We start from the raw sequence: 25,248 nt of genomic DNA, 5'->3' as shown, positions 1-25,248 counted from the left end.
TGTAATGTGTAAAGAAAAAGAGAAATACGAGCTCAGTTAATGCACACCCTGCAGAGCCAAGAAACATATGCACCAATTACTTTCCAGCTTGCAATATATGTCAGAAAAATAACGAAGTTGGATCTTGTTGTGTGTGTTTTCTCTTTCTCTCTAACCGAATAGAACACATAAACTACCTATACAAGAATCGAGTCCCATGAAAAGTCTTTAAGTCGATAATAACATGAATTATCTGCAAGTCCTCTCTACCCCCATGTATAGACATTACTATTTTCCAAACAAGGATCATGTAAATGTTCGTTAATTTCTTCAATTTATGCACATGAAATGTTAGACTTAGGGGTTCAGACTTTGTAGTCTTTTAACAACCTAATTACAAGAAGTTGACTTTACTGTATGAACGCCGAGACGAATTATGTTTTCTTTAAAATGAAAAGATTGTTTAATAGATAGAGCTTTTGATCGACCATATACAAACCAGGAAGCAGAATAATCGGTGCAAAAAAAAAGCTTTTATGAAAAGTAAAATCAAAGAGGTGTATTGGACAATAAAAATTTGATCGGGAAATATTCCGGGATCGCCACCATCATTTTAAAAGGAAAGGCAGTATATTAATTTTCTACTAATTATCTACTATGGAGAGACCGCATTGTTATATTTCATGGTGGGTTGCGTAGGTTAGAGAACTTACATTGAGTTGAATCAAAGAAAAAGCAAGAAAAAAAAAGTATATAAGAGCTGTTTGATTTTATCTTTTGCTTTTCATTACAACTCATTCCACTTCCTTTCTCATACAATGAAATTCTCTCTCTTCGCTATTTCTGCCATATTTCTGGCTAGAATTGTCTCGGCAGCTCCTTCTGACTCTTGCCAAAAGGCACATATTGGTAAGACATTTATTTTTACCAATAATTTACGAAACTTTGTTTTTGGATGTTTGTTAACAGCGATATTTTATGTAGCTTCTAAGCACGATACTTGCGCTTCCATTTCCAAGGACTTTGACATTATGATCTCTGATTTTCAAAAGTTAAATAAGGGACTTGGGAAGAGCCCTAATCATTGTGGAAAGCTTGTCTCAGGAAAGTCCTACTGTCTTGAGCGTGGATCCATCAATTCGCATTTTGAAAAGAGATTTGAGAATCCCGAGCCTCGTCAAGGCTCCATTGACGGACATAATTCTCGCCACTCTCATCGAAAAGACATTGATGAATCTAGACCCCACCATGGCTTCAAGGATGGACACAAGTCTTCTCACTCTCGCCCAAAGGACATTGATGGCTCTAGATCCCACCATGGTTTCAAGGATAGACACAATTCTCATCACTCTCACCCAAAGGATATTGATGCTGCCGGACATCATCATGGCTCCAAGGATAGACACAATTCTCGTCACTCTCATCAAAAAGATATCGATTGTTCTGAGCCCCACCATGGCTTCAACGATGAACACAATTCTCACCACTCTCATCAAAAAGATAGCGATGCTGCCAGACATCATCATGGCTCCAAGGATGGACACAAGTCTTCTCACTCTCGCCCAAAGGACATTGATGGCGCTAGACCCCACCATGGTTTCAAGGATGGACACAATTCACATCACTCTCACCCAAAGGATATTGATGCTGCCGGACATCATCATGGCTCCAAGGATAGACACAATTCTCGTCACTCTCATCAAAAAGATAGCGATGCTGCCAGACATCATCATGGCTTCAACGACGGACACAATTCTCATCACTCTCATCAAAAAGATAGCGATTGCTCTAAGCCCCACCATGGCTTCAACGATGGACACAAGCATCCCCACTCGCGCCCAAAGAATATTGATAACGCCAGACACCATCATGGCTCCAAAGATGGACACAATTCTCACCACTCTCATCAAAAAGCTGTTGATGATGCCAGATTCCAACATGGCTCCAAGGATGGACACAATTCTCGTCACTCGCACCCAAAGGACAGCCTCCATCTCAGATCCGAACATGTTTCCAAGGATGGAGATAACTCTTCTCACTCACTCCCAAAGAGCATTAGGTATCCCAAACCCCAACATGGCTCCAAGGATGGAGATAACTCTTCTCACTCGCTCGCAAAGAACATTAAAAATCCCATACCCCAACATGATTCCAACGATGGAGATAACTCTTCTTATATCCCTCCCAAGGCTGTCGAGCATCCTGGTCCCGCTAAACTCAATACAAGTGGTCTCCATCTTGCTTCTCACACTGACCCAAACTGCAAGAAATATTATACTGTAGCTGATAACGATAGTTGCGAAAGCGTTGCTAAGGAGAATGGTATTACCCAGGATCAGCTTTTCAAGTACAACACCGGACTTCACCATGTTGGTGAGCACCTTTGCGACAACCTTGACACCGGTAAAGCTTATTGTGTTGCCGTTTAAGCTTCTTCTTTTTTCCCAAAAAAAAAGAAAAACGAAAAGGCAGTTCGTTTTATAGACTTCAATTTGGAAACAACGTACAAGTACACTTTAAATAGTGTACAGCTTATCAATATGAAATGATTCACTCATTCAAGTTATATATATATATATATATATATATGCATTAAATAGCCTTGAGTAAATAAGTAAAATAAAATGAAATAAAAAATATTGATCCTTATTTACATGAAACGTGCAAAACTATTACTTTTTTTTGAACAAGTTTGATCTACTTTACTTTTAGCCAAAGATGAGCATTTTATAAATCTTTAAACAACCATTTTGAGATGATTATTACTTTAAAAGAAAGGTATTTAATATACATATACAAAATATGCTCAATAACCCGCCCAATTCATTGGTTGTTTACACGTTAAGCTCTCTTTTTGATAATTTTGACAACAGTGTTTTCTTTATATATAGTTTTTAAGAGTAAGAATGCATTTGTGCATTTCTATTACAAATATAAATTATTCATATAGGATCATATTCTCTGCACTTTTAATCTCTATATTAAAAATCTGGCACTTTACGTTGAATTAAATTGAATTGAATTGAATGTTAATAAGTTATACAATTGTTTCTCTTTATTTCTCAATAACTTGTATATTTTAACCTGCAGAATGTTTTACATGTGGCAGCACCTTTAAATCGTTCCGTGCTAAAGAATTACAAAGCCTACCATGCATACAGTGCGAGAGATTTTTGGTACACACACCTTTACTGTAGGACATTTAAATAACATCTTTTTGTGGTGTAAATATCGATATTGGCACTTTTAAACCTATTGATATCCCCATGAATATTGGTCTGTTGGTGGTTAGACAAGCACTGAACGCCCTCAAAAGGGTTTTTACACAACTTTACTTTGTAAAAGCCAAGAATATTCAACTTTTTTTTGAGACGTACGTCCTGAGAAGAAATGGTCATCAAAATGGACTTTTTGGTGCAAATACCCAAAAGTTCATTAATAAATGGTTTTTCTTTAGAGTGAAAGAATGGGATGTTTTGACCAATATTGAAGAAATCAATGTCAAACAGGTTTTAAATTACGGGTCATCATGTGCTTCATCATGTTAGCTATACATGTAGAAAGAATTATCTTTACTGATCTGTACTTGTAGCAGGTTTTCAATAATTAATTTTCCATTTTGATCAAAATGATCCTTTTTTTTTTGGTAACCAATTTTTCAAAGTATACTTTATTGTTTAGACTAAATACACTTTCAATGATGCGATTTTAGTGCTAAGTAAAAAGTGATAAGCTAAAACAAGTGAGCCAGAGAGGCTTTTATCCTTCATTGATTCTGTGAAATACATATAGATATTATGATAACCATTTGATATGTGCTTGTATATTATTACTAAAAAGAATAAAAAAAGGGGGTACCGCATGTTAATAATTATAACACTCGATATGGTGATAGTGATAGTGATAGTGATAGTGATATATACATATCGTTTCTCCCACTATTATCACTATATAGAACCTTGACTGCACTTTGAAAACACAATTTAAAAAAAAAACATTAAATATATGGTTTTATACACTAAGTAATAAAATCCTTGGGACGACTTTTTTTTAAGGTTGAATTTTAATAAAACACTACTTTTTTATATTATTATTTTTTGCTTTATTTCTCCATAAACCCGCCTTTATATATATATATATATATTTTACTTTATTCCCAGGGTACTAGTTTCTATGACAATTATTAAGATATTTAAATAAAAGTTTAGAATGAAACTTTATGAATCTTATTATTAAAAATAAGAAGGACTGTAGAAAAGACTTGTTAGTATGACACAATATGATATGTACTCCTTAGTATATGCCTTTCTTTAAAAAAAAACAAAAGTCTTATGTGCTGAGTATACAAAACAAATACTTTGAAACAAGACTCTTTTGTGGATCAAGATATGCGTTATTTCGTAATGCTCCTTTATTCTTTTTCATAAATATATATGTAGTTTTCTTTTGTAAGTACTGTGATAAACAACGCTGGGAATATACAATTGTTTTCTTAACATTGTAATGGCAGCCAAGATATTCTTAAAACTAATAAAACCAATGAAAGATAAACATATATCTTGTATATATTTCTATAGGGAAGAATATTAATTGGTGAATAGATTATCTACATTTTAAATATATATAAAAAACAAATAGTAATACCAAAAACTATAATTTATCCTATGGGATTCAGCTGTAATGATTAATTATGAACAGACTATACACTATCTTTAGGTAGATTATTGTTGCTTCTGGGAACAAATTTAACTTTGTATTCGGTCGGTGCGAAAGTGAACCCCTTGTTAGAAAACGAATTCAAATCAACAAACTCTGGCTTTCCATTTACATCAACTGTTGGCTCAATATGAAACTGAGCGAGAATACGGACGGCTACAATAAATATAGTCATTTCCGCCTAAGAAAGAATAAAGAAAAAGAAGACATGTTTGATAAGTACTTTTTTTTATTTTTTATTTTTGGGAAGAATAAACCCATGGTTTTAAATCGTTTTTTTTTAAACATACCAAATAAGGACCTGGGCAGATACGTCTACATACACAAGATAGATAGATATATAAAAAGGATATGCAAAAGGGAAGCCAAATGGTTATGATTTTATATTCTATATATCTCCATGCCCAAAAGCAACAACAAACCTTCCCCATCCAAAATTAAATAGAAATCGCTCATCAATCTTTCCGTAGGACTCAGCGGCCCAGGTTTTTGTGTGTCCCAAAAATCTTTCGGGCATATACTCGTACGGGTTGTTATATACACTTGAGTTCATATGCATCGCATGCATACTGCTAACAATCAATGAGTCTTTAGGAATAAAATATCCTAGTGCCTCAACTACACAGATAGTCAAAGTGATTAGTGAATCCCGAGATATGAGCTGTATAGATACACTTACTGTCTTTTGTTACACGGTGAGGAATACCAAAGTTACTAGTATTTCTGAAACGAAGATTCTCCTTCAAGAGGGCACATGTGTAAGGCAGGTCTAGTCTGTCCAGAAAGTTTGGTATACGGCCATTCTCGGTTACAAAATTGTCTATTTCTGCACAGACTCTTTTGTGGATGTCTGGGTATTGAGATAGTGCTGCAAAGAGCCACATCAAAGAAGTGCACGGATTTTCCCCGCCACCACTGACTAGGTCACCTAATTATTGTTTAACCCTAAATTAATTTTTGTTTTTTTTTTTACTCTTCCTTAAAAGAAGAAAATAACAACAACAACAACAACAATACATCGATCTATAAATCAATATAGAATTTTCAATTCAACACTTACTGGCAATAACTATCAGATCGTTGTCATTCAAATTATATTCACTCTTGCGTGCATGCGCTCGGGTAATCCAACACTCTGTATTATTTGCTACTGCTTCTTTGATCAAATCAGTGTAAACTTTGTCTCGAAGTTCAACAAAGCTCTTCATATCCTTCTTAAGCTGGGTCTGTTCGCGAAACCATGAAAACTTTGGAAGAAAGGATTCAATATCACCCTCGGGACTGGCATATCTTAGTAGTTTGTGTGTTATCCAAATGATGTCCTTTAGTACAGTATCATCAATGCTTCTGACATCCTTTCCAAGGACGGCTTTTATCATTGTGTGATAGGTAGCCATCTGAATATATTCCAATGGGTCCACTGATCCTTCATTCTCTGTGATCTTCTTCAAATGACCGCAGGCATTATCGGCTACCGACTCAATGGTCCCGGCAACTGCATCAAAGTATGGCACCGACAATATGGAAAGAACTACATTTTTTTTTTAAAAAAAAAAGGTGAGTATATTTAAGTATATTTATATATAGAAATCAAAGTTACCTGCTGAACGGGAGTCTTTCCATTTCTTGCCATACTTGTTGAATGAAATTCCACTAGCAGCCTTGGATAAGTATCTTTTGCTACTACCCACATACACACAAACATTTATAATCTTTGTATAATACCTTCCGTTTTTGCTGAACATTTCAAAGGCAAAAGTGTGGTTAGATCTGTCTGAAGTTACTGATCCGTGTCGAGTCATTAGTTCATGAGCAATTACAGGGTCACTAACAAAGATCCAATGCTGGATTCCCATATAGAGATGCAGGATTGGTCCTATAGTAAGAATATCCATGTCAATTACACAAGTTTGGTGTTGTATAGTTTTAATATCTAATGATTATATACCATGTTTGACATGCCACTTGTCAAGCTTTGTAGAAGGCGAGTCTCCCAGAGAATACATGTGTCCTTTTGTTCACATATATATCGGTTGTTAGTGGCTGTGTATAAGCAAAGCTACAAACCAATGTTCTTCTTTACCAATATACGGATATCTTTCTGGTGGAGAAGGTATCTTTTTAAATCCTTTGCGATTCCACGGATCATTGCCTTTAGCATACTTCTTGTATATGGTAGAGCAGATTGTATAAACGAGAGTGATCGTCAGCGATGTCAAGACCAAATTTTTAATTGGCTTGTTGGACTCCTCTCCAAACTTGATCAAAAACAATTGAATATTCATAACAGTTGGATATAAAGCTGCATCAATATTATTCTTTTATAATTTTTTTTCTTTTGGCTTTTATAAAATACTGGAAATTTTCTTTATTAATTTTTTTTCCCAAACAATAATACGATACCTTGTGTTTCTTCCTTTCGTTATAAAAATAGAGACATGCATACATGCATGCATACAGACTGCATGCTTACAGATAATCAAATTAAGAATTTGTATATAAAAAAAAAGCATCTACACAAAAGTCAGTAAATTAACCCCCCAAAAAATAATAATTACAGTATCTGTAAAGATCTTTAGTATAATATATGGTTCAGTTGAAGTTATATAAAGATATTTTGACATGTTTTATATAGACCTGTCTCATCTGAACAAGTCTTATTAAAAAAAAAACAGATGTTTTGAATAAAGAAGTTCCCGACCTTCAGGGTTGAAGAGGTGTTGGTCAAGCAAACAGCTGAGTTTGAGTTCTTTTTTTTTTTGAATATTGATAAATAAATAAAAATATGGTTGTCATGGCAAGACAAGGGGTGCATTTTTCAATGTTCCTAAAAAGGATATGAGTGTAACATTAACCACCAATATTTTTTGATTTCTATGTTTTGCGGACATTAAAATATATATATATATATTTTTTTAAGAAAACCATTATAGGGGAGAAGATTGAAGAATAAATTCGAAAGCTTCGATATCTATCTTTATGTCATCGATTACACCATACTGATTTATTAAAGAGACTTGGTATTTGTCAGAGAAAATAAGGCAAAAAGTATCCTATTATGGGAGCTATAGCCGGGGCAAGAACTCTCCCCTTTGTTTTCATTTCTTTTTTCATTTTTATTGTTTTAATTCTCAATATGATGATGGCTACTAAAATGCAATTTCTGGTACAATTCAACCCACCAAGGTCAATTCTAAATGCTATTTTTTTTTTTAAAAAAATCTTTGTTTATTTGTTGGCACAGCAATTAGACCATACATTTCAACAATCCAAAAGAAAATAACACTAATACCAGTGTTTTCTGTATATGTATAGATACATTATGTATATGTTTCTCTAAAGAGGTCGTCATATCTTCTATATCTAAAGGGACAACCCCTGTAAGATTGATAAAGAAAGTGAATATATTATTAGTATTGCTACTAGATTTTTGAAAGATATACATTTCGTGATGTCATTCAAGAATGTGTCGAATATGTTTCCATCAATATATATATATATAAAATGTGCGTGTGTGTATTTGTTTGTATATACGTTGTACATATACTGATACTGATACTGATATTGATACTAACAATTATTTGATAAAAATAGCCATGTAAAGGGCGTGGGTAGAAAAAATTAGATATTATCTCTTTTTGCTCTACATCTTCTGAAAATAACGGTTATATTTTTATGATTCTCTTACGCTTCTACCCCTGAGTTTAATGTACCCTACTGAGAGTAGATGTATTTTATTGTGTAGCCTTAGTATCTCTTACTTCATCCCCCCCCCCTTCTTGAAGAAAAATAGGCTTAAATTTGTATAGGTAAACAAATAGATTATTTTTACTAAACCCTTAAAAAGCTTCCCTTTTTTTTAATTATTTTATTTTCATTGACAAGCTAATGTCAAATACCTTTTTGTGTATCTTTTGTCCATCACTTACTTTTGATCAACACTCAAATAATAAAGCCTATTGGTACAGCGTTGAAACTTCAATAGAAAGAAACAAATCTAGAGATGTACATCCTATTATAATTAAAATTAAAATCCGGGAGATAACAATATCCTTTAATGTTACCACAAATAATAATAATAATGAATTTGATGCTATAAATCAACATAAAGTATATTGTATGTGTGCCCGAAATATTTGAAAATCATTTGGCATCATATTATGTGATCAATTAAGTTTTGCTTTAGGTCAAAAAAAAAATAGTAACAATTATAAATAATTATTGTACATCCTTAAAATCCGGTACATATTTTATTCCTATTTTTTCTATTGACGGGCTATAGACTAATATGAGACCACCATCTCATAAATATAGTTAAAAAACAGTATACGTATAATTAAAGAAGCTGGGAAATATTGCTGTCTAGGGTATTTAATCCAAAAATCTTCATTTTACAGTAAAAAGAGAGCCTATTTTGCTCTCTCTTCTTATATATATATGTGTGTGTGTGTGTATTCAACGACTTTGTTCACAATTAAAGAAAACATGATTAAGTATACTAGCATGCAAAGCAGTATATTGGAAATTATAATTAAGAGTATTCCAATTTCATACTGGTAAATTGGATAAACTAAATAATCGAAACAGCTGAGAGAGCACAGAGAGCCAGTGTAGACCAAGGAAAACGTCTAGCCATCAAATGAAATTATAGAAGTAGTCGAATCTTTTATTATTAGTATTATAATCAAAATACATAATAACAAAGGTTTTATACTACCACAAAATGCTTAGATAAGGCAGGAATCAGGATCTAGACCAGTCATACCCGCAGTACGGCCTTGACATGCAGAGCTCTGCCAAAACTAAAAAAAAAAGTCTATTTGAAACACCAGCAGTGGTTATATTTCAGACGACATTTAATACATATAATTTTCATTTTATGGCTAGCTAAATTCAAATACATGTAATATTTTATAAACAAATATAACTGCCTTTGCATTTTCACTGGTGTTTTCTTTATTACATATTCATTTAAAGCATATAATTATAAAGATAACGGTCTATACCAATAAACAGAAAGAAGACAACCTTTACCACCTATGCTCACTATGAATTCGAACATCTTGAAATTGCCTGATCCGTTCTTTCTATGTACATTTGTATATATATATAAATGACGAGATTAAGCAGTGTTTAATCGTTTAAATGTTCTTTTTCTTTATTTCTATTTTTTAAAATATGACCACAGCTTGGCACTCTGGCCGTTAGCTTTATTCAATTTAAATGAGAAATATAACAACCACATATGCTTTTACCTGCAAAAGAAAAATCTGTCAGAGTATGGTCAAAAGGACTATAAATGCCTTTTTGTTTTCCTTCTTTAATTTTCTTTTTCCAATTAGGGCATATATCAAGGTAAAAAAAAAAGGCGATATTAGTAACAAGTAAGAGACGATCATATAATGTAAATGTCATTTTATAGAAAGTAATATAGAAAGAAGAGTATATAATGGCAAGGAACAAGTAGAATCGTAGTAAGAAGAATAGAACAGAGGGATGGAATTTAAGAAAAGCAAGCAATTACTCGAAGTAAATATAAAAGGACAAAAGTCAAATAATACAACATCCAGCGCAATTGCAAGAATGTTTTTTTTTATTGTTCCCTTTGAAAGCTATACTATTCGCAACTAATTCTTGCAATGCAGTCGGCATACTACATCTAACGTGGTACTACTAAAACACAAAGAGATTCAGTTACTGTTGTTATTATTAAAACTTGTGAATAGAACGCAAAGATGGCAGCATAGGGCTAGAATAATATACAAAGATGTTTCATTTGGTTGCCAATAAGATATTTTTTGATTTTTATATGCTGCTCTCCCAAATAAGGAAAGTGACAATAGCCCAAATACACTCACTCAAAAACGTTTCGACCCCCGCAAAAAATGCCTAAAAAAAATCGAAAAAATAAAAATAAAAACATTGTTTTCTCCCAATATTATTAATCAAATCCAACATGCAAGACGCAAATTCATCAGAAAACACCCACGGATCATATGAAAAGGCCAATCCCTATAAATACGGATGCATCATGTACATGCATTTAGCAAATTACGGGGCGACCCAGATTTCATTGGTGGTTGGCATGAGTCTGTCAACTGTCAAGTACATCATTAAGAGAGTGGACGAGACAGGATCGCCCGAGCCAAGAAAAGGGTCCGGACGACCTAGAAAGATTGACGAGAGGACAGAAAGACACCTTGTTCAAATATTTCGTAAGGACCCCTTTGCCTCATTTTCTAGGCTAAGGGTTTCCTTAAAGAACATGGAGGTATTTGTCTGCAGAAAGACAATAATCAGTTGTCTGAAGCGTTTGGGCTTCGGATCATATATCGCAGCTCACAAGCCAGCTTTAACCGAAAGCCACAAGAAAAGAAGGCTGGAATGGGCCCGTGAGCATGTGAATTGGACAGATGACCAGTGGAGAGGTGTAGTGTGGTCAGATGAATCACGGTTCACAGTTGAGGGTAATGATGGAGGAGCTAGAGCTATCAGGAAAGTCGGTGAAAGGTTCAAGGAAGAAAATATCATCGAAGGAACCAAGTGGGGGAAGGGTAGTGTGATGATCTGGAGCTGTTTCTGGGCCGGTGGTTTTGGCCCTTTGGTGTTCCTAGATGGTAACGTAAACCAAGACCAATACGTGAACACTTTGGCTCAGAACTTCCTCCCTTGGTTCCAAAATCTTTCGCGGGAACAAAACAGGAGCTTCGTGTTCCAAGAGGACAACGCCAGCTGTCATACTGGGTCGTACTCGAGGTGGTGGAAAGATAGCCATGAGATCCGAGGTTTTGACTACTGGCCCGCTCAAAGCCCGGATCTCAACCCCATCGAGCATCTCTAGTGGGCTCTCGAGAGGCGCATGAGTGACGAGAGGGCCAGTATTAACAATGTTGAAGATCTGAAGGTTGTAATGCAACGAGAGTGGCGAAGGATAGGTCTCGAACTTTCGTCAACTTTGGCCGGAAGCATGCAACATCGATGCCAGGCTGTAATTGAGGCCAAAGGAGGTCATACAAAATATTGATCTTTTATTTTTTTCTATATTTCAATAATAAACATATATATAATCTTTTATTTGAAGTTTGAATGCTTTAGCTTTTATTACTGAGGAGCAGTTGCATGTTGAATACATGCCATGATTTCTCTCATGCATTTTTTGGACTCAGAGGTCGAAACGTTTTTGATTGTGACTGTATATGAATATGCATATATAAAACATAGACAAACCATGTTGTTTAAAGGGGTGTAATAGAATGTGCTTGGTGAGCAAGTATAAGAAAACAAAAAGTAAACATCTTATATAATACGTTGACTACTACTATTACTATATCGAGCATTATAACGTCGAGTTTACCGCTGAAATGAAGAATTAGTTACTGAAAAGGATCCTTTTGATCAAAATGACGGATTAAAGACTGAAAATCAGGCATAAATCCATATCTGCTAATTAAAGTGTTTTTTTATTATTAAGTAAAATAATGCGTCCTACCTAGATCCACCACTTTAATTTTGTTTGACATTGATTGTTTTAATATTGGTCAAAACATCCCATTTTTTCACTCTAAAAAACTATTTACTAATGAATGCTTGGCTATTTGCACCAAAAAGTTCATTTTGATGACCACTTTTTCTCAGGACGTACACCTCAAAAAAAGTTGGAAACGTTTGTTCTTTTTCTACTAAGTACAGCTGTGTAAAAAACCAATGGACGGCGTTCAGGGTTTGTCTGACCACCAACAGACCAATATTCATGAAGATATAAATAGATTTTAAAATGCAAATATCGATATTTACACCACAAAAAGATGCTGTTTAAATGTCCGACAGTAAAGATGCGTGTCCCAAAAATCTCTCGCGCTCTATGCATGGTAGGCTTTGTGATTCTTTAGCACATAGTGTTATCAAGAATAATAGATATATCTGTCAAAATAAAGCATCATATATATACTGAGCAATTAATACAGTGATAATTGTAGTTGCTCTTTATTTTCTTTTGTCATTGTATAGTGGCTTTGATTTAGTTTATAGATTAACCCTAGGCGCTCGTTGCTGATAAATTAAGGGGGTGTTCAACCGTCTTGTAGACTTTTTTCTAAAAAAAATTAGAAACATTTATGTTTTTTAGAGTAACTTTGACCAATCATAACTGGAATTTAAACTATTAACTCTAAAAAGTCTATGACGGTTGAACCCTCCTAATTCTCAACCATTTGGTAATTAAAAATAAAGAATAAAGAAAAAGAGAAAAAGAGAAAAAGATAGAATAACACTATTCTTCTTTTGTTTGTAGTTAATATATCGACTATCAAAATTTGATAGATAACTAAAGGATAAAGAAAGAATAAAAGATATATAACCGGAATATACCAATTATGGTGTGGCTACAACAAAAGCCTATATTCAAGCACCACTAAGAGACTGTGTGTATAATCAATATATAAAATAGAGGATTTTTTGTACTACTATTCATTAAGAGTTGGTAAATAATAATAATGGTTTACTGGAATTTATAAAAGGTACTTGTGTCAAGGCCGAATTGTATGGCTTAGAGGAGAGGAATGTTTGGTGTCCCCATACACTTATATATGTTTACGCCTTTAATTACCTTGATTCTATCGGTGTGTTTCTAATTAAAGATATACCAATACTAAAGCTAAAACAAAAAACCAAGATAGTCAAACTATAGTGACCAAGTTAAACAAGCCATTTCTCTTACTTTTCTTTTTTCTAAAAAAAAAAAAAAAACTGAAGCTAAAATATTCCATCGACCTTTTCTTATTTTTATGAGAAGTTTGTACTACGTCACAGACCTGTTCTTTGTCGCACCATTTAAAATTACAGGTCTGGTTTTTTCTTTTTCTTGGTCTTATTCTTGGATTGTTCTTTTTTTTATTTCATTTCTCTGCTCTTTAATTCTCGACAATGAATCCAGAATCGTCAAAACATCAACAAAATTTCTCTTCCGAGACAACAATTACCAGACCAGTGAGGCACCATCTTCTCAGAGTTTACCTTACAATTGCAGGAATGCTAGCAATAGCAGCATATGGAAGCCACATGAGTGTCATGGGAATGGGGGACTCGGCCTTAATATCAATGAGCAATAGTCCATTGTCAATTGGTGTTGTGCTCGGTAGTGTTTTTGGTATCCGGCACCCTTCTACTAATAACATTGTGCGCTGGATGCTTTTGGGGGTAAGAGATATAATGAATACACAATTATATATATATATATATATTATATTAATAATATTTGTTAGGCTTACGCATTATTTAGCGGATTGTCACTTTCAAGCTTGATTGATATCTTTACAGAATGGGATCCTTCTGGTGGACTTTTGACAGCAGCTCTATCCTCTGCTATATTCATCTTCTTTGGCTTTTCTGCCAGTGCACTTTTTGCCGAACGAAGGAGTATGATATATGTTGGTGGTGCGGCTGCTGGTCTACTTGGCGTCGTATTTTGGACATCTCTTGCAAACTTGTTCTTTGGAAACAGTCTTGTGTTCTCGGTCGAGTTATATCTGGGTTTAATTGCCTTCTGTGGATATGGTAATATATAAACATGTATATACCTGTTTAAATTAATAAAACACTCATAATCTTACTTTTATTTTTATTTTTCTTCTCACAGTAATGTATGACACCCAAATGATTGTGGAGCATGCCAGTGCAGGAAACTTCAATATCCCCCTCCATGCACTTGAGTTGTTTATGGATCTCTTTGCTCTTTTCACTCGTATCGCCGCAATTCTTGCTGATAAGGAAAAGGATAAGAAGAAGGATAAAAAGAGAAAACAAGAAAGCTTTGACCGATGAAAAGAAACCCCTTCATTCCCCCAAAATCTCTACTTAATTGAATCAAGATATCTTATATACACATTTAAAAAAATCATATATAATTTCCCATTTTTTTTCTCATTGCAATTTCTTTCCCATTTGTTTTGTTGTTTGTACATGAATGAAGATGCCTTTGTTGTATTTATTTATTTAATTTTGCTATTTTGTTGTTGATTTCTCTCTTTCTCTTTTTTTGGTTGGGACATTATTAGTAATCTATTGTTCGCTGACGTTGGTAATTTCACCGTTGTGGTAACAGCAGATAGGCTGGATACGGAACTCGGCCAATTGGTGATAGAAGAGTTTCTATAAGAAATAACAAGTTAATACAAAAACTTTAATATATATATATATTTGTGTATTTATATTTACCAAAAGATGGGCCTGGTTTGTTGACAGAGTGTCTCCGACCTTGCAGATTGTGTATGGTGCTGAAAGAGAGACAATACCGTTTCTAAGGAGAGTGGGCATACCGAGCGAACGGAGCAGAGGCTCCATGTTGTGGGGCATAGGGTCGACACCACGCTTGACGGCTCCCTCATCGACAACAATAGTTTGACTTGCGACAACACCTGAACGGGCGTAATCGGGCTGTCTGAATTCCTCAAAGTAGTTCTTTACTTCTTCGGGTGTCTTGTTAGTGAACAGTAAACCAACTTCCTTGTTCAGTTGCTATTATAAAAAAAAAGGAAAGTTAAATCAAAATGTTAATTTTTTCTTTTCTTTTAAGAATATAATATATTTATATGAAAATATCATCAATCTACTACTATTACTAAATACTCCTTATATATATCAAAAAAAAAATGATGAAAAATTTACTCTTTTTCCCCACCCTCAACTTTGTCCTAGTAAAGAATCAAAGAATCAAAAGAAGATAACTAACCTCAGCAAGCTTGGACAATTCGGGCTTGTACTCTTCCTCGGGTGTGGTGCCCAATGCTTTTGCCATAACTCTGTTCTTGCCCATGAAGAATCTAGAGGTTTTGAAATCATTACGGACCTCCTTGAGGAATGTGTTGCGCATGTCCTTTACAGAGAACAACCAAATGTAGGAGTATTGATCGACACTCTTCTGGATCTAAAGAAGAAGAAAGAAAAAATAAAGTCTGTTAAGTTGGGCCGAACTTGGAAGTAGTGACAAGACTGTTCTGTTTTTCTGTTTTTACTATATATTTTTTGTTGCTGTTGTTGTTGCTGTTGTTGTTGTTGTTCTTATGTTACCGCTATTTCTTTTTTTTTTTGCTTGGTTTGGGATAATTACTTCTTCAATCAACTTCTCCTTTCCTTCGCGACCCTTCTTGTCGGTCTGGGTCAAGGCGACTGAACAATAGGATCGTACAAAAAAATATGAACAGGTTAAATCGTGTGTGCAGACAAGTTAACCAAATCCTCTTTCAATTACTCACCGACGGAAACTCTCTTGGACTTGGGCATAGTGTAATGTGTTTAAATAAGGTACAATGTCGATCGAGTAAAATTCGCTTTTTTTTTTCTTTTTACTTATTCTTCTTTTTTCAGTTAAATGTGACGGCGGTTGTGCTGAAAAAGCCACAACAGAACGAAGCGGACACCTAAAGACATTTTTTTTAAACTTTTCATTCTTTCTTTTTTTGGTTTCAAAAAATGCAGATTTGAAATGCAGACCCAAAAGAATATCCTTCAGAGGTTTTTGTTGTTCTATACAAGTTTTTTTTTTGTAAATGTGGCCATTTTCTAAAGACTTGGCAATTATCATACTGGTTTCATGGTGGATTTATTTCTTTACTGCTATTATTATTACTTAAAAAGAAACGAAAAACAAAGAGTATTTGGTGTGACAAGATAGTAGTAGGAGTAATAAATAACAGGTTCTGGGATTAACGTATAAAGCATGCATAATCCAATTTACCCACAGAGTCAATCTCTTAAATTTACCTGTAGTCCAAGGCAGCCTGGTAAACATAACGATACTCCAAGAAAATGTGGCCATGTACGTACTTCTTTTTTTTTCTTATATAATAATGATAATAATAATAATTTATTCTTTTTCTTTAAAACAAGGCAAGAGTAGTTTAGAGTAAAGTAAGCAATATGAGTCTTTCTTTCTTTGTTTTTTTTTTACTATTAATGTATTAGCTATCAATATTCTTCCTTAGTTAAATATACATAGTTTTTTCCAGTTCTTCTTCTGTAAATATAGGTTGTCTGCATGTAAAGTTTTCACACACATAAACCGCTACATCATCTGAGTTCTTGTGTCTTGTAACGATCTCTTCAAAGAGAGGATTCTTCTTGGCCAAGATTCCGTCCGGGGTGAGACTTGCCACAAATTTGTTTGGAATAAACGGGCGTGCAATAATGGCTTCGAATCTTTGTTTCTTTTCTGACAAAGACGAAAAATGAGAAGAAGAGGAAGGCGTGTCATCACCAACAGTAGGACCAACAATAATTATTTCTTTTAAACCCTCGGAAAACAAAAGAAAGGAAGACAGGACGGCCGGAATAGCGTAAGGAAATTGGGTCAAAATAAGACGGAAGGACTCGGCTGTTTGTTTTGCTTTTTCAAAATATCCTGGTATTTCAAATACGGTCCCAAGTCTTATGAGATTTCTCAAAGAAACAGAGTTTCTAAAATAGTTTTTTTTAATAAGAAAAAAATGATGTAAGCCAAAGGGTGGGAGTTTGCAAGTATTTCCTCTCTTTTCTTTATGTGCTCTATAATAGTAATAATCTTACGCTGTAGGCTCTGAACCATCTTGGTCTAATAACAATAGCAATAATAATTGTAGAAATAAAGCAAAAAAAAATTGGTAAATAATCTCTTCTAACTTACAAATTAAAGTTTAATCAAGCCTTTACCTTCTTTCAAGCGCATAGGGACAGAGGTATCTTTTTCGGAAATATTAAAATAGCCTCCTTTCTCATTATCGTAAAATAGCTCGTTTTGTTTCTCTTGGAGGGCATAGGACCATTGAAGCCATTGATCATCAAAGGTGGCTTCATAAAGGTCTAACAATCCCTGGATAAAGAAACTGCTGTTTTGTTATTCGACTTGATCGGACACATCAATTGCAGCCATGTGTGCATATACATATAAATGTGTGTGCTTACGCGCGTATTATCACAAAGAAAGAGAGAGAGAGAAAGGTAAGTAACCATGCATTCTTCATACCTATAGTCGTCTGAGAAACCCTCGATAGTAGAAGGTCCTTCACGATAGCTACGCAACAGGATATTCTTTTCTTCAATGTAGAGTTCTTTTTTAATAAAATAAGCTGTATCGGTAGCAAGTTTCAGAATAGATTTATCATGAAACACTAGGTAAGCTTGTGAAAGAGCTGAAAGAATAAGCCCTATTTTGTTTGTTTGGTTTTTTTTATTGTATACAAGTAGTTAGTTTATGGTATAAGTTTTCATGTCTAATATAGTGTTATGCTAGTATTCAATTCACTATTCAAAAAAAATAGCAGTGATTCCAATGGTGCTATACTAAATACACTTAATATTTACCGTTCCAACATGTCAATATCTACATATTATGATATACAGAATATAAGTACTGTAGAAAAAATACCTTATTATATATATATATATATATATATATATAATTGCTGTTGCTGTTTGATTAATGAAATGAATTTAAACTTTACCTTGTCATCCTTATCAGGTCTTGGGCGTACTGAAAGACGATAATTGCGCAGAGTATCCTTTGCATCTGCTATTAATGTTTTGGCACTTTCAACCGGAATACTAAGAGCAGATGCGGACTGATCAATAGTTTCTTGCTCCATAAGTATATTCTAGTATAGATATATTAATATGCTTACATTGGAAAGATATATATATATATATATACATATATATATATAGAAAATGCAGAATTATCTCTCTTATTATCATTGTGTTTTACCTTGTTTTCTAATTCTTTTTGAGGATCTTGTTCATCCGTTACGTTTCCACCTTCTTTTACTCCAAAATGACGTTTGAATAGCTCTGATATTTTTGGTTCCAAGAGACCATCAATCTCATCAAGCTCCCAGGTGCAAAATGCACCCTCTTACAAAAACAAAAAAAAAGAAACAATAATAAAAGACAAGATTTATCAGGCTTATGTAAAAAGTAAACAGCGCTTTTTTTTATGTAAGCTGTAAATAATTGTACCTAATTTCTTGGAGTCTCCGTTTTTAGGGTACGAGTCCGCATCTTCTGCAGAATAGAATCCACCCTCTTCATGTAAAAGATTCTGCGAAACGTATAGAATGATATCTTTGGCAATATCAGAATAAATTGAATCGTTTGTTATCTGGAAGGCCTTTGTATAGACTGATAAGAGCTGTGCTTGATCGTACAGCATCTTTTCAAAATGAGGTACATGCCACATTCTATCTGTGCTGTAACTAAAGAACATGTTTTGTTTAAAGAGAATAATTAAATAAATAAAGATTATAAAAGACATATGCTTATATACAAGTATGTGTGTGTCAATTATAACCTTACCGGTGAAAGCCACCTCCAACATGATCTAATCAAAGTAGATTAGCTACTATATTTTGTGTGTAAAGCAAAGTTGCTTGTAATATATATATATATATCTATTGATAAATCTATCATTATATCTATATATTGAAATAAAGTCTTTACCATGAATTCCGCCTATTCCAATGTTCTAGGTTCATTTCAACAGCAACAACAAGTCAGTCCACAACAAAAGGAATGAGATATCACAGGATTCTTTAGTTATTTATTGTTATTGGTATTATTTACCTTGAGTGTCTTGAGCACCATTTCAAGTGCATTTTGTGCTTTATTGTTTCTATAGTGTTCAGATGATTCATTCTTGGTGTACATATGATAATCCAACAGAAATAGCAATTGAACAGGAGTAGGGAACTTTGGTGCTTCTCCAAACCCTCCATATGTAGAGTCAAACACCTTTTCAAAATAATCGTAGGTAGCTTCTGCGATTTTCCATGGATCTAATTCTTTTGATGAGCTTGGAAGTTCTGTCTATATGCCCGAGTGTGAGTGAGTGAGTGAGTGGGTGGGAGTGTATATAGGTGTATATATATATATACTTGCCTCGATATAATCTTTGATATCTTTTAAAGAGCTCTTGCTATCTGAGCGTATCTTGTCTGCTTGGGACTTCCATAGTTGAGCAAGACGTGAAACTATAGTCTGAAAACCAGGTTTTCCGAGACGGTCTTTGGGAGGAAAGTAGGTTCCTCCAAAGAATGGGTACCGTTCGGGTGTCAGAAAAACTGACATTGGCCATCCTCCGCTTCCAGTTGTCATTTGGAGATAAGTCATGTAAAATTTGTCTACTCCAGGATTCTCCTCTCTATTTGTCGATGTTGTTTATTTCCCATTAGTCAATAATAAACATAACGTTTGAAACCAAAGAAAATGGGGAGGTATCTTATTACTCACCGGTCGACTAAAAACGAAAATATTCATATGTATATAAGAAACTGCCGATAAGTACAAAGATAGAAAGAGAAGAAAAAAAAGAGAGAGGGAGAGAGAGAAATAAATGAGTAATAGCTGTATTGATATATTAACTTGCCTTTTATATTGACAAAAGAATCGTTCATCAATTTTGCTGTTTCTTCGCTTTCAAAAGATTCGTGCTCCATTACATGACACCAGCTTTTGATAATTGACATTTTGTTTGTTTAATTATAATATTAGAGTATATTAGCTTCATTATCACTGTATATGATTTAGACACATACAAAAAACTGTATACTTACTGGCAAGTACTGTATCCAATACTAATAAATATCGGCTTTTGTTCTTGTTTGGCTTTTTCAAAAGCTTCTTCTCCCCAAGGATACCAATCAACCTTGAGAATATTAAGATCATAAATGTCAGATATATATATTTTAAAAAATAATTGCACTTGGAATTAACTTCTTTATATTATTTTTAGAAAAAAAAAAGGTTTATTTAATCTGATCTTTGGCCTTTTTCTTTTTCTTCTTCTTCCTCTGTCTTTATTCATCAATTTATTCATATTATAAATACCGGGTTGTTTGCTATGAAAATAAAATAAATTAAGCTCTGAACATCAGCAGATTCAAACCGAGTACAAAACATTACCATGTTGCTTGAATGATAAAGATAACAATTAACATGATCATTAGTCATCCCATTCCAAAACCAACAAAGGCAATTTAGAATTCCAAACTTGGCTTACTAGTAAGTAAGGACTCTTTTCTTTCCAGAGTCGATTTTTGTGGTTAGACAAGGATGTCATTTTTTATTAAATAATAATAATAATAATAATAAGAATAGTGATAGCAAAAGAAATAGCAATAGCAATAGCAATAGTGATAATAATAACGAAAGCGCAACTTTTTACAAAGAAGTGTAACTTCCCTCTCTTTCTCTTTTTTATATTCTCCTCTCTCTATTTTATATAAAGTTTCACGTGACTATTGAACACTAGAACATGCCTTGCCTTTTTTTTCTATATGAAACAATCACATTTCTTATTGTATTGAATATAGATTGAATGATAACTTGATATATAACTATCTACACTTTATATAAATGTACATATCTTGTATATAAATTTTTATTTTATTTTCTGTTAATTTATCTTTATAGAGATAATAATAATAATAATAATAATAATAATAATAATAATAATAATAATAATAATAATAGCAATAATAATGATAGTAGCAATAATAATGATAGTAGTAGTAATAATAATAGTGATAAAGGAATGATAAAAATAAATAAATAAGTAAAGAAGTGTAATATGGGGCTTAGATCGGGAATGAATGATATGGAAAGAATGAAAAGGATATAGATACTTGACTGTATCAGCAACTTGTTAAATTGAACAATTAATCAGTCAATCAAAAGGCAAGGCAAAGGAAAGGAAAGGAAAGGAAAGGAAAGGAAAGGAAAGGAAAGGGGAATGAAATGAAAGGAACGGAAAGGAAAGGGTAAAGATAAATATAAGAAATGAAGAGTAGTAGGATAAATTATGTCTTTTTTTCTTTTCTTCTATCACTATCTCTGATTACTTATTTCTTTCTTTCTTGTATGAGTGTAATGTAATTTATGTATGGGTGTCTTAATTAGCCGGTGCCTTTTTTCCTGCAAAAAGCTTGCCAAGTGATGCCTTTTTACTGACTATAGATCGCATCACAAAATTTCGTTCTTTGGCTATCTTGGTACTTGTGGAAGTGGTTGGTAAAGGAGGTGATGCTTTGGATGAATAGGTGGTAGACCGACCGACAGTAGTAGGAACCGAACTACTTTTGGTGATCGTAGGTTTCTTTTGATTTATCTTCCACGCTGCAGAATCAGTGCACAAACCGTCAGCAGCACTACAATTGACACTTGAGCTGGCACTTGAGCTGGCATTGTAGCCTGTACTGGCACTGGCACTGGCACTGGCACTGGTACTGGCACTGGTACCTGCACCGACACTGGGATTGTTATTAGAATCACCGTTAGGGTTAGTATTGCTATTGGCATAGGACCTGATCGACACTGAAGAACGTGAATCTCGAACAGAGCAAGTTGGCACCTTACACCGAGGGGCAAGGTTTTTGCTGATTGGCCGAAACGCAGATATGCTGGATTCACTTCGTAGAATGGGGCTGGACAAATTCGGGGTTGGTTGTTGATGGGGCTGGGAAGGAGGAGAAGGAGGAGAAGGAGGAGTAGGAGAACTGGATGGACAATGACTCTGGCTAGAGCAAAGACCAGGACCAGGATTGGGAAAGAGAGTAAGAGGGTCGTGGATGATATGATGAGCACGGAGAGCGCTCTTGAGTGGCTGAGGAGAAGTATTTGCAGCACCAAAAGTGACATCTTCAAAATCTGTCTCTGTCTCTGTAAGAATGATCAGTGGTGGCTCTTGAGGATCTTGAGGATCTTGAGGATCTTGAAGGTCTTGAAGGTCTTGAGGATCATGGAAATCTTGTCGATTTTTGTGATCATCTTTGGGAAATAATGATGAAGACGATAATGACGAAAGAAATCCAGGTCCACAAAGGCTCTGCCAGGGATCCTGATCTTCTGGATCGAGTCCAGTGATAATCTGCTGATTGCCGACCAGTTTCTTCCAGGTCGATAGACGCTGATAAATTGGCTCGCTTGTAGCTTCGTTTGATTCACGCGGACTAAAAGGCTCTACTTCTGTTTTTTCTTCGGCTTGAATGGGGTCTCCGTGGGGGTGTGTCCAGACAGAGTCACGTCTGTACCGAGGTAGAGGAGAGGGCGGGTGGAAGACCAGCAGAGGTTCTGGTAGCTGAGGGTAACTAAGTTTCTGTGTGCGCAAAAGTGGGGCGTGTACCTCTTCTTCAGAGAGCGCAAAAGAGTCTCGGCTTTCTGGAGTTCCTGGAGCTGGGGCTGGAATTGGGATAGGAATGGTTGTACTATTATTGTTACCACCACTATTACTACTAGAAGAGGAAGAAGAAAAAGGCGTTTCTATTATTGTTGCTGCTGTAGCTGATGTGGTTGGTAGGGAATTTGAGGATAGTGGCAAGCTTAAATCAAAGATGGATCTGTGATCGGTAACACCGTCTCCGAGGGCATGAAGAAACTCACGACGGGCATCTATTGAGCGTTGCATGGTTCGTAGACTGAGGATATTCATAGTGTGGACTGCCTCAACAGGACTGAGGGAAGGATAAGAGTTCCAGGCTTGTGCGCACTGGAGCATCTGCTGAGAGTCGATCCATTGCTGATCTAGATACCTGTGCATTAGACGCATACATGAAAATCTGATGGACTGGGCATCAGTTACGGAAGTATCGATCTGGGGACCTTCTGTGAGGAGCTGCTGTGTCCATGTGTCGACAAGTTTATTGTATTCGAGCTCTATTCTAGGATCTAGTTGATCGGATAAGATTTGTCGCGTATCATGGGTAAAGAGGGGAGGGTCATCAATGCCTTGAAGCATTTTGATTATTCGTATATAAATGAGTGGATAGAGTAAGAAATGGTAATTAAATAATAATAATAATAATAATAAAAAGAGAGAGAGACTGAAGTAAAAAATAAAATAAAATAAAATAAAATAAAAAGACAGGGAAGGGGTGCAAGTTTTATTTTATTATTGTTATTGTTCAGGTAGTGATATTGGTACTATTATTTAGAGATTGGTTATTCACATACGACTAGTAGTTTGTCACATAAGCCTAGGCAAGTATCCAAAGCATATACATATACATATACATATATTATTTTTAATAAAGTAGATTAATCACTACTGGGTACCCCAATTTGAACTTTATTGCATTCCGGTATGCACAAGGACAGAGCAAGTTGTTGACCCCTAAATCAAGGAAAGAAGAAATAATGATAATCATGAAACCCACAAATATACATATATATATACATATAAAAAGAGATAGTATCTTGGTTTGTGAGTTAGATTATTGAGTATGTCTTTGGTAGTAGTGCCTAGTGAATGATTCCCTTATTTGATACATGTGTGTACTTGACAATGACTAACTGAATACCATGATTAATCAAATGGAATCATTTTCAAGCAATTCCATGGTCTAAATTCTTGAAACAACGTGCCCCAATACTCTACAGAGTAGTTCATTAATATGTATATATATATATATATATGAAAAGTCGAATCTATGAAAACAAGACAGGTCTGGACGATAAAGATCATAGCCAGTCGTCTAAGATTGGAATTATTTGATTCGAATGACACGTCCAATGTCAATTCTTGTTCTCTCCTTATCCATAAAATCATATAGTGCAATACAGTAAGTATTAAAAGAATCGGATCATTTTCTCTATTGGACTCCTATTCTATATACCCAATTTTCAACATTGTTTATAATGATGTGGCAACAGGTGTCTGGGTTCAATTTTGTCTAGGGAACAATAAGATATGCCATTAGTGTTTCTGAGTATGGAGATGAGCAGATATTATAGCACCATTAGAACCATTAGTGATTACAGATAAATTATCTTTTCTTTATAGCCTTGAATAATCAGAGTCTAATAGAAGGCTTGGTCTTGTTTCAATAGTACAGGATATATAGAATTGTATCATTCTTCTTACTGGGATTTTGTAGCGCATAAATTAGGAATTTTGAACGTAACACCATCTATAATTTTCTTCATCTGTGCCTCCCGGATGTATGTATGTGTAACCCGAAAGGCAAAAAGAATAATAATTTATTATTTTTTTGGGCATGGGCATAATCACTAAAAAACAAACTCATATATAAATATATATGAATGAATAAGGAGAGCCCCCCCGATGAAAATGAGCCCTCTTCTTTTTCTCTCTCTTTCTCTCTTTCCCCTTTCATCTCTCTTTTCTTTTTTATCCCTTTTCCCTTTTGCCTTTTTAAGCTCTTTGGAGAAATGCCACCACGTACTAGTAGGAAATCAGATCCTTCTTTTTCAGACGAGAAGCAACTCAAGTCAAAGTTCTTTATCGAAGGTAGAAGACCATCTTGCACTCTATACTCCACCCTTTCTTCCTTTCTTCTTTTGAAAGTCAAAATGGGGTCTGTCAGTGTGTATAAATAATACTAGTAATTAATAACAAATAACAACAATGATAATAATAAAACTCGTTATCAATATCTTTCTCTCTCTCTCTCTATTGTATTTTTGAAGCCTGTCTTGGAGACTCTATGGAATGCAGCCCAAGATCAACACCAGTCCCTAAAAAGCAAAGGATACACTGGAGTTGTGTCAAGATACCAGATTGTATTCGTGTTGCCT

General features: G+C 34.5%; 6 protein-coding genes across 6 annotated transcripts; 3 read left to right on the top strand and 3 right to left on the bottom strand.

The window, feature by feature from the left end:
• Positions 1–1,421: 1,421 nt before the first annotated feature.
• Positions 1,422–1,916, top strand: PHYBLDRAFT_6938 (hypothetical protein; the record flags this gene model as incomplete). The annotated part of the gene is made up of 1 exon (XM_018442088.1): positions 1,422–1,916. A coding segment is annotated over one exon (495 nt), but the record flags the coding sequence as incomplete, so codon positions are not given.
• A 2,630-nt stretch (positions 1,917–4,546) lies between these two features.
• PHYBLDRAFT_79039 (CYP5206 protein) lies at positions 4,547–6,980 on the bottom strand (the record flags this gene model as incomplete). Its single annotated transcript, XM_018443417.1, has 9 exons — positions 4,547–4,876; positions 4,986–5,010; positions 5,118–5,313; positions 5,375–5,623; positions 5,756–6,226; positions 6,296–6,378; positions 6,421–6,571; positions 6,644–6,706; positions 6,779–6,980. 9 exons carry the CDS (start codon positions 6,978–6,980, stop codon positions 4,679–4,681), a joined length of 1,638 nt encoding a protein of 545 aa, XP_018295131.1. The 3' UTR covers positions 4,547–4,678.
• Positions 6,981–10,651: 3,671 nt separating this feature from the next.
• Positions 10,652–12,127, top strand: PHYBLDRAFT_165585 (Homeodomain-like DNA binding domain-containing transcription factor; the record flags this gene model as incomplete). The annotated part of the gene is made up of 2 exons (XM_018435264.1): positions 10,652–10,910; positions 12,063–12,127. 2 exons carry the CDS (start codon positions 10,652–10,654, stop codon positions 12,125–12,127), a joined length of 324 nt encoding a protein of 107 aa, XP_018295130.1.
• A 1,485-nt stretch (positions 12,128–13,612) lies between these two features.
• PHYBLDRAFT_180317 (hypothetical protein) lies at positions 13,613–14,514 on the top strand (the record flags this gene model as incomplete). Its single annotated transcript, XM_018438295.1, has 3 exons — positions 13,613–13,890; positions 13,956–14,247; positions 14,330–14,514. The coding sequence occupies exons 1-3, from the start codon at positions 13,618–13,620 to the stop codon at positions 14,512–14,514; spliced, it is 750 nt and encodes a 249-aa protein (XP_018295129.1). The 5' UTR covers positions 13,613–13,617.
• Positions 14,515–14,664: 150 nt separating this feature from the next.
• Positions 14,665–15,990, bottom strand: PHYBLDRAFT_131846 (hypothetical protein). Its single transcript, XM_018429444.1, has 5 exons — positions 15,945–15,990; positions 15,800–15,858; positions 15,422–15,616; positions 14,908–15,207; positions 14,665–14,841 (listed from the first exon to the last, which is right to left on the bottom strand). Exons 1-5 carry the CDS (start codon positions 15,970–15,972, stop codon positions 14,752–14,754), a joined length of 672 nt encoding a protein of 223 aa, XP_018295128.1. The 5' UTR covers positions 15,973–15,990; the 3' UTR covers positions 14,665–14,751.
• A 537-nt stretch (positions 15,991–16,527) lies between these two features.
• Positions 16,528–20,796, bottom strand: PHYBLDRAFT_123082 (hypothetical protein). Its single transcript, XM_018428906.1, has 18 exons — positions 20,717–20,796; positions 20,620–20,626; positions 20,545–20,555; positions 20,271–20,362; positions 20,084–20,166; positions 19,948–19,954; positions 19,593–19,858; positions 19,282–19,520; positions 19,159–19,183; positions 19,015–19,039; positions 18,679–18,914; positions 18,428–18,573; positions 18,168–18,317; positions 18,028–18,046; positions 17,690–17,870; positions 17,377–17,549; positions 17,254–17,278; positions 16,528–17,145 (listed from the first exon to the last, which is right to left on the bottom strand). Exons 1-18 carry the CDS (start codon positions 20,774–20,776, stop codon positions 16,674–16,676), a joined length of 2,217 nt encoding a protein of 738 aa, XP_018295127.1. The 5' UTR covers positions 20,777–20,796; the 3' UTR covers positions 16,528–16,673.
• Between the last annotated feature and the right edge of the window lie 4,452 nt (positions 20,797–25,248).

The sequence above is a fragment of the Phycomyces blakesleeanus genome, assembly GCF_001638985.1.
Source record: "Phycomyces blakesleeanus NRRL 1555(-) unplaced genomic scaffold PHYBLscaffold_5, whole genome shotgun sequence".
NCBI classification, from domain to species: Eukaryota; Fungi; Mucoromycota; class Mucoromycetes; order Mucorales; family Phycomycetaceae; genus Phycomyces; species Phycomyces blakesleeanus.
Note: the sequence above shows the minus strand (reverse complement) of the source record. Positions and strands in the feature narration are given on the sequence as shown.

Bases quoted from the DNA above. Each gene is read 5' to 3' on its own strand.
- PHYBLDRAFT_131846 (XM_018429444.1), bottom strand. From the start codon at position 15,972: ATGCCCAAGTCCAAGAGAGTTTCCGTCG. The intron at 15,859-15,944 runs GTGAGTAATTGA...CCTATTGTTCAG, and splicing joins GTCCAAGAGAGTTTCCGTCG to TCGCCTTGACCCAGACCGAC. The intron at 15,617-15,799 runs GTAATTATCCCA...CTTCTTCTTTAG, and splicing joins AGGAGAAGTTGATTGAAGAA to ATCCAGAAGAGTGTCGATCA.
- PHYBLDRAFT_123082 (XM_018428906.1), bottom strand. From the start codon at position 20,776: ATGACATCCTTGTCTAACCACAAAAATCGACTCTGGAAAGAAAAGAGT. The intron at 19,521-19,592 runs GTATATATATAT...GCATATAGACAG, and splicing joins CAAAGATTATATCGAGGCAA to AACTTCCAAGCTCATCAAAA. The intron at 17,279-17,376 runs GTAAAGGCTTGA...TATTGTTATTAG, and splicing joins CCCTATGCGCTTGAAAGAAG to ACCAAGATGGTTCAGAGCCT.